Source organism: Mycetomoellerius zeteki, unplaced genomic scaffold, assembly GCF_001594055.1.
Source record: "Mycetomoellerius zeteki isolate Tzet28-1 unplaced genomic scaffold, Tzet1.0 scaffold58, whole genome shotgun sequence".
NCBI lineage: Eukaryota > Metazoa > Arthropoda > Insecta > Hymenoptera > Formicidae > Mycetomoellerius > Mycetomoellerius zeteki.
The window spans coordinates 1,384,475-1,392,277 of record NW_017257588.1 but is presented as its reverse complement, the minus strand read 5'-3'; the positions used below and the strand labels follow the sequence as shown (position 1 = coordinate 1,392,277).

The following is a 7,803-nucleotide window of genomic DNA, read 5'->3' as shown; positions in this document are numbered from 1 at the left end:
GACGCATTCCGAACGCTGGTCTCAGGATGATTGTCAAAATGTTGTAAAATACGATTCCCTGCCTGCAAATCTCTTCGTAACGCTGCTTGAAATCGGTTGTTTTCTTGTCGAATTGAAAATGTTCCAGTCTCTCGCAATCTATTAAATGTCAACATAAACACTCTTCGGTTTGGCACTCTTCTGTTTGGAAATCGTCGTGCATATTCTCGCACCGCCTTTAAAGCATTACCGTTGCAGAAACCGTATACAAAAACCATATCAGCATATTCACTATTAGAATACGTACGCGGCATATTGCAAAAGACAAAATTCATCTACTGTTAAAGGCTTTCAAAGAGCGACTGACAAATTCATAACAGAAAGTGGAAAATGTAATCAAATATGTCGGTGCTAGATATGGCAAGAAATGTAAACATTTTTTTTCGATTTCTCTGAAACGGAGCAAAAACGAGCATATGTCTATAGGACTTTTTTTCTTAGTTTTTTACTCCTCTACACGCTCCCGAAGTTTTGCGATTTAATTTGGAAACACCCTGTATATATAAAACACGATAATATAAATTTTCATGTAAAAAGCTTTAATACATGTTATAAGACAATTTCCCGTAAGTCGTAAATTTCCCGTGAATGACGTTTGAAAAGTTCTGAACCTTTTAAATCTTTTAAAAATTTAACAACGTTCAAAACTATCGTGGACTAGTCAAGCAGTTATGAAACAATTGCTATTAAACGAATAGCATTTTAAAAAGCGTGCTTTTCGTCGTGACGGAGAGAATAAACGCGCGAAGAGATTTTAGTACGCATGGAAAGCATGCCGAACATCACCCGTACAATAATAGCAAGATCTGCATTGCAAATCCTCTCACCTTGTTATTCGGACACAATAATCCAGCCACCTACCAGCCGGATTGGATGCGCATATCTCAAGATGAAAATCCCGAAGGCGTCCGATCGCCTATATCTTCTTTCCTGCGGATAGAGATAGCAGTTTCTGCTTTACGACCACAAACTGGCTCACTGCAGGTGAATCCTCGAGAAAGTGCAAAAGTTCTGCTGCCTAGCTGTGGCGTTGCCTTCCCTTCTAACTATCCGATGTATTACCTCGCATTTTCCCGTATCTCCTTTCTTTCTTCTTTTTTTCCCATTTTCTCTACACGTCTGTCTTTTTCTTTTCTGACAATCGTTCTACATCTCTGCGGCAAGAATATGCCAATATTCTGTCGAAGAAATCTAACGAGCTAAACTTCACAACATCAATTCTATTAGATGCGTGAATGCCTTCGAAAACAATATATCCAAAGTTTGCACAGAGTTTCCAGGCTGTTCTCTATTCCCTCCCGGTTCGAGAACTTATGTGAACATCACCGCGGGGTTCACAGCTTAAATTGTTGCGACGTGAGTGGCGACGGTCATCCCTAAATACTTTTGCATTATTTCAGTAACATTAAAATTATGAAGGCTATTTAATTTTCACGAGGCAGATTGGACTGCTTTTATGTAACATTGTGCCATTTTAGCTTATGTCAAGTAAATTATGTTATGAGGAAAAAAGGTGAGAGATATAATTATAATTTTATACAGTGGAATGCTTAGTTTTCCAGAACATCTAATGTAATTTTACTAATGAACGCGCGGAATTACAGACTATTGCGAACTCATATTACGTTTACATTAAACTATGCTTATTACACATGGAAGATTATGAGCAAGCAATGCGAAATTCGATGAGTGAACTCTACTAGTTGAAAATTATATTATAACGATATTAAACGCGATGTCCTGCAAATAATTATGTAATTATTTTATAACAGTGACGTCCCATTCCGTTTAATACAAGTTGTATCAGTATTGTATTCAATTTTTGTGACATATATATTTTAAATAAGATGCCATAAATTAATATTAGATTAATCGATATGCAGTTTGATTGAACTAGAAATTTCAAAATTCACACAAAAATATTACTAGACATTTGTTTCACTAAATATGACCTTCTTCGTTTATTTATGTTGAATATTTCTTGTTTGATTTTTATTTAATGTTGTTTAATATGATATAAATTGTTTATTATATTATATATATATATAATAAGTTTAGTAGATTTTAAAACGTTTTCTTATTAAAATTAAAGGACTTAATATTTCAAATTGATTTTGTTGAAAATCTGAAAGTAATCGGTGCGCAGTCATATTATATTTCTATAATAATGTTTCTAAGATAAATTCATTGGAACATATATTAGAGTGTAACATCTAATAAATTTGATCGAAAGTGGCACTTCCCTCGTATTTAGATATTCTCACATAAACGATCTTGTTTCTAATCTTAATATTGTTTAAATTGTTTTGTTAAACGTATTTTGTTATAACACTTGACATAATGACGTAATCAATATTACGTCTCGACAAACTCAAGTGAGTCTACGACTGATGATCTATCTTCGGACGACGCTGTATGTAAATGTTATGTTAAAATAAAATTCTCGCCCATTTTATTATCCATCGTGTATCGTGATAAAAAGCACGTGACACTTATATGGGTAAAATTGTACCGCTGAAAGTTGAGCAGAGAGCATTACGTTTTTTTTTTCTTTGTAAATTTGCCATAAAAGATGAATAAATTTTTTTCAGGAGACAAAACCGCGTTTCCCTCCGCGCGTTTTCCTTTTCGTTTACTATTATTATATATCTCTCCTTTTGAATATGGATTTAAGAAAAAGAAGATACATCGCAGAATAACAAAATAATATATTTTTTTAGGGCGCATCTAAATTCCCACTTGTTTCGGATGTCATCATCGCATTTTTCTTGTGCGTTGTCCACAGTAACTTCCATTTTCGTTTATTTCCACGCGCCACTCTACGAGATGCACATACACGAACAAAAGCAATATAGAACAATATACGCACTGCGGCAGTAACTGCGAGAAATAACGCAATCGATTTACGTACTAGTATTTGTTAAATTTTAATAAAAAGAACAAATGTTGTAATAGGTATATCTAAATACGTAATCCTTCTCTTATCAGAATAAAAGCTAGATTATTTGTTAATAGTATTTGTCATTACTAATTTCGCAAAACATACTAATACACATAAACGCAAAGTTATAAAATATGGAAGAGACTTTTATATAAGACTTATAAAAAAATAGCTTTGCGTAATACAAATGTAAAGTATTTTGTTATTTTTAAAGTAATTGCTCTGTATATGTGTATATATAAATATAGTCTCATAATTACCGCATTTTTTCTTAAGGACATATTCTTGAGGTAATTTTGAGACGAAAATCTTAATACGAAAATGTCGAGACTACAATAATTTTTTGAATTGTCTTATATTTATGATGTATGGATAGTACAGATTCGTGTATCTCTTCAGCGATGTTTGGATTTCAGAACAGAGAGGAAGAGAAAGATCGGATACAAAAGCATCATAATCTTTCCAACAATCCCGACTGTATTTAAAAAACCACGGGGGATGCGAGATCCGACGGGCGATGACAGGACCAGCGTGGGGGTCGAGGTTCTGCCTCGTATTGGCGGCAATCACGATCGTTATTGCCAATTATCCACGGCACCGCAACAGACACCTGCGCGAGCAGCTTGTTAACAGCTACAAAGTCACCAGGAATATCACTCAATTGCAAGGTGCGTTTATACATAGCGATATATAATTTGCAAATGCAATTCTTTTTTTATACCAAAGCAGACATCGCTAAAACAGGATAAGTTGATTTATTTACTGTCTTTTTTTCTACATATTCTGCAAATGTAATTCTTACGTTTTTACCTGCAAATTTAATTCTACTAATCAAAACAAGCTGACGTTATTTTTTGTCCTTCTAATAGATACTAATGTTAAAGTACATCATTTAATGTCAAAATGATAACAAATAAGTTAATTTATTTTCTGGATAATAATAGACATAAAAAATATGGACTGCGCATTTCGTGATTTTAACATCTATACTCCGTAGAAAAAATTGAATCATATCAGCTTTTTTTTTTCTCTTCAACTATATCAGCTTTTCTCTTTAATTTGATACTTGAAAGAAAGAAAGAAAAAATCAAACTACCTTACTCTTTCTAAATTGATAGTGACAACTTTATAGGAATGCGCAGTTTATATTTATTACAGCTGTAGTTCCAATAAGAGAAGGAAAAGAAGAATTAAATTGAGTTTGTGCCAAGTAAATGTATAGAGAATTGATCCACGTAAATGTCTTAAGCATATTGACTCAAAAGTGTATCTTAGACTATCGCACCGAATAATCTCCGGTGCAGTTGTAACATAATAAACGTCGCGCAGAAATTTGGAATCGAAGAGCAGGGAACTTCGGGTTTAATTATCTCCTCTAAAGTTGAACACTACGTGGCTAAGCCGAGAAACCGAGCCGTAAGAGTGATTCGTTTGGTGCTAAAGTTAGATTTTCATGCTCCTCGCTTGCACCGAACTTGCGAGCATGGGAAAGTTTCGATAACATGTAAAATTTTACGGCGTGATGCGGTTTAGAGGGGGTGATTAGATTTTTTTTTACTTAAAAAAAATCTGTAAAAGTATATGTCGAACTACCGTGATTCTGTCTGAGAACAAAAAGTCGTTGATTGACAATACAAATAAAAATACGAGAAAAGAGAATCATTGAAAAATACTATTTCGGATCTTTTTATTCGTGAACGAGCGTCGAAATTATTCTCCATTATTTGCTGCGATTGGCAAATTACAAGTTGAATGGTTACATTGTCGATTTCCGATGGACTACAATCTCGTATCTATATTAACTTGACCGTTCGGATATTTACTTTCTGTGGATGCTTGCGCTGGCTTTTCCGCCGAGAGCTAGTAGTAAGATTGAACCGATTAGACTTTAAAGAGTCGTTCGCTGCAGTCGACCGTTCTGAAACGCTCATGCAAGTACAATTTCAGGCTTTTTCATAGCAGTATGTGAAAAAAAATTGTGCACGCTCGAGGGACGAGCGCGTCATTTAAGTTTCTTGTTTTTTCAGTGCTTACTAAAACGTCAAAAAATTCTGTAGAATTTTTGCAGCAAAGCACAAAATTATACAATGCGTACTTATATTTTTTTAACATTTCTTCTCTATCAATCATTGATTCGTTAATTAAAAGAAAAAATATCTATTTTTCTCTGTGTAATACGAAGACATAAATCATGTTTCGTGTAATAATTCGCATCATATTAAAAATAAATTATTCAGAGTGATATACATATATTATAGTAGCCCATTCTCAGAGTCTCATGAAAGTTTAACCTTGTCGCCGTTACGACCATTTTTCTGAAGCCGCACTTAAAGTAATACGGCACAATCTTATCAAGCGCTTTGAAAGAATCATCACCACACAGTCACTGTATTATTGCAGCTTTATAAAAGCGTAAAGAAAAAGTTCTGATATTTTTCATTTGAAAAATAAAATTTTTTTCGCCCTACACAGCTTTTACTGTCTGTCGTACACATTTATTTTTCAATATATATTTATATATTGCTCGTGTGTGATACTGATGCTCCTGTCAAGACGAGAAAGTCGTGTCGGGTATAAGCCCCGGAGTTCGTCCGATGAAATATTCAATTCAAAACTCGTTTGGCGACTTGTCATTCGACTGTACTAGCACAGGGCTTTGCGCGAATGTTGGCTGCACACACACACACATACACATAAACTGCTATTTACAAAGTTTGTCGTTGCCAATCCACGCCATACATTTTACGACTTCGATATAACGTCGTTCTGAAAATCGAAAATGAAATTCTGTCATTGGAACCCCTTTAAGAAAATAACTTCTTTTTAAAAATTAAGATTACGAAAGGTATATCAAAATGGAGCAATTTCCTGAATTTTTTACACTAATTTTAATTCGACTAGATACCGAACATTTATATTTCATAGAGTGCACTGACGTAAAAATTCTACTTGATTAAATAGAAGTTGATAGATTCCTGATTCACTGACGTAGCAATTGGCTTACTGTAATGTTGACGAAAATCCCTTTGTTCGTAGTATTTGATATATCAAAGGAAACAACGAGACACTATACAGATGGTTATTATGCGCCGAACTTCTGGTTTGTAATGAAGCGTACAGGTATGGGACACGTGGATACGTAGCAGGAAGCGGATCTGACCATGCACGTTTGACCTATTTGTCACACTGCTGAATTACGGATCTCTCTAGTCGCATTATGCATGCTTTTGTTATTAGGTTCATGCAGTCAAATTGAAAATAGACACAGAAAGCATTATGATACAAATGAAAAGCATGTAAAAAATTCTTTAAAATGATATAAATTGATAAATAAAAATTAAATACTGTTATTATTATCACTTTGACAATTAAAAATTAAGATATTGTATTAATATAAAAATTTCATAAACAATAGAAACAAGCAATGTACTTGTTGCGTTATTTTTGAACGTATTTTTAAGATTAAATTATACAGAAATTAAACTCTTCTATTCTTGAAGCGCATTCGTACGTTAAATCTCTTCCTTCATCGTGGAGTAGCAATCCAATTACAGTAGCTAATTTTAATAGTATAAGTTATACGAGAGAGATGAAATTGCATAAATAGTTGTATGAATGTGTAACGTCAAGGTGCCGTAATGATAGAGGAACGGGGAAAGGACTGCACAGAATTACGACACGTTGGGTTTAATATCGCACATCGGCGGGGGCGGGGGTCACCTTGTGGATTACATACAAAGTTTCATCGTTACAGGCAAGCATGTCACCTTGTTAGATTTGGCACGGTGTTACCTGTTCACGGGTATCTTTTGTAAGGGGATGAAACTTGTCGTCGCGAAAGGGATAACTTGTCATTTTAATAAACTGTTGACCTCGCAATATTGGTTTTTCGTTGATTGATAGGTCATATCCTTTCATTACTTATAGGAGTAATTACAACTTTCGCGACGGGATCCTTTATGACCTATAATTTAGGAACAATGTTGCTGCACCGCAGTTTCTCAACGTCCTGCCTTCCCGAGTGCAACCAGCATATAATTTAAGGTGTCCTAGAAAAATTTCGTAAAATAATTTTGTCTAAATTGATACATTTAAAGGATATTGAGGAGCATTATTATATATAAAAGATAACGTAAAATGTGCGGTAAATCTAAAGTCTGATCAAAAATTCTATTTCGGTTTCGGTTAACAGCCAGTTTCGGCTAAAAATTGAAGTTTCAGTTAGGTTTCGATTTTGATCGAAATTGATAGAGAGTTTCAACGATGTAACCGAAGCTGATCAAATTGTAACTCGCAAGTATAAATGTTGAAAAACTATTATTTTTTTCTACATATTTATTTAATTACAATTATTAGTTTAGATTGCACATGCAATGAAACCAAAGTGCCATGAAATTTACAGTACAAAGCATTTTTCATCACGTTTTATTTCCAAAAACGATAACTAAAAATGTGTTACTCTACACGATATTATAATCTCTTTGAAAACCTTAAAAATTACACAAATACTATATATATTTGAAGGACGAATTGTGAAGCTAAGTTAATTTACTTTTGATGGTTGATAGAGTAATAAAAAATAATTGATAGAGTAACTAAAAAAATCACATCTTTTCAGTTGTGTCATTTTTGAAGTAAGGAAACGATATGATTGTGATACTACAAAAATAGTATATAACATACTACAAATTGTGATAATAGAATTGTACTAGGATAATAGTAATGACGTGTGTTTCAATAATTAAATTATGATATTTATGACGAAGAAGTATAATATGATATTTAATGTAGTGTGTGTGTGTGTGTGTGTGTGTGTGTGTGTG

General features: G+C 33.6%; 1 protein-coding gene across 2 annotated transcripts in view; it reads left to right on the top strand.

Moving 5' to 3' along the window:
* The window catches only part of LOC108728089 (uncharacterized), a 30,296-nt gene that overhangs the window by 7,977 nt on the left and 14,516 nt on the right, over positions 1-7,803 (top strand). The window contains exon 2 of one of the 2 annotated variants that reach the window (XM_018456447.1): positions 3,402-3,648. In XM_018456447.1, the coding sequence (XP_018311949.1) occupies positions 3,498-3,648 (151 nt within the window). In that variant the 5' untranslated portion in view covers positions 3,402-3,497. Of the gene's footprint in view, positions 1-3,396; positions 3,649-7,803 lie in introns of both variants that reach the window. The other variant, XM_018456446.1, reaches the window with a different exon arrangement.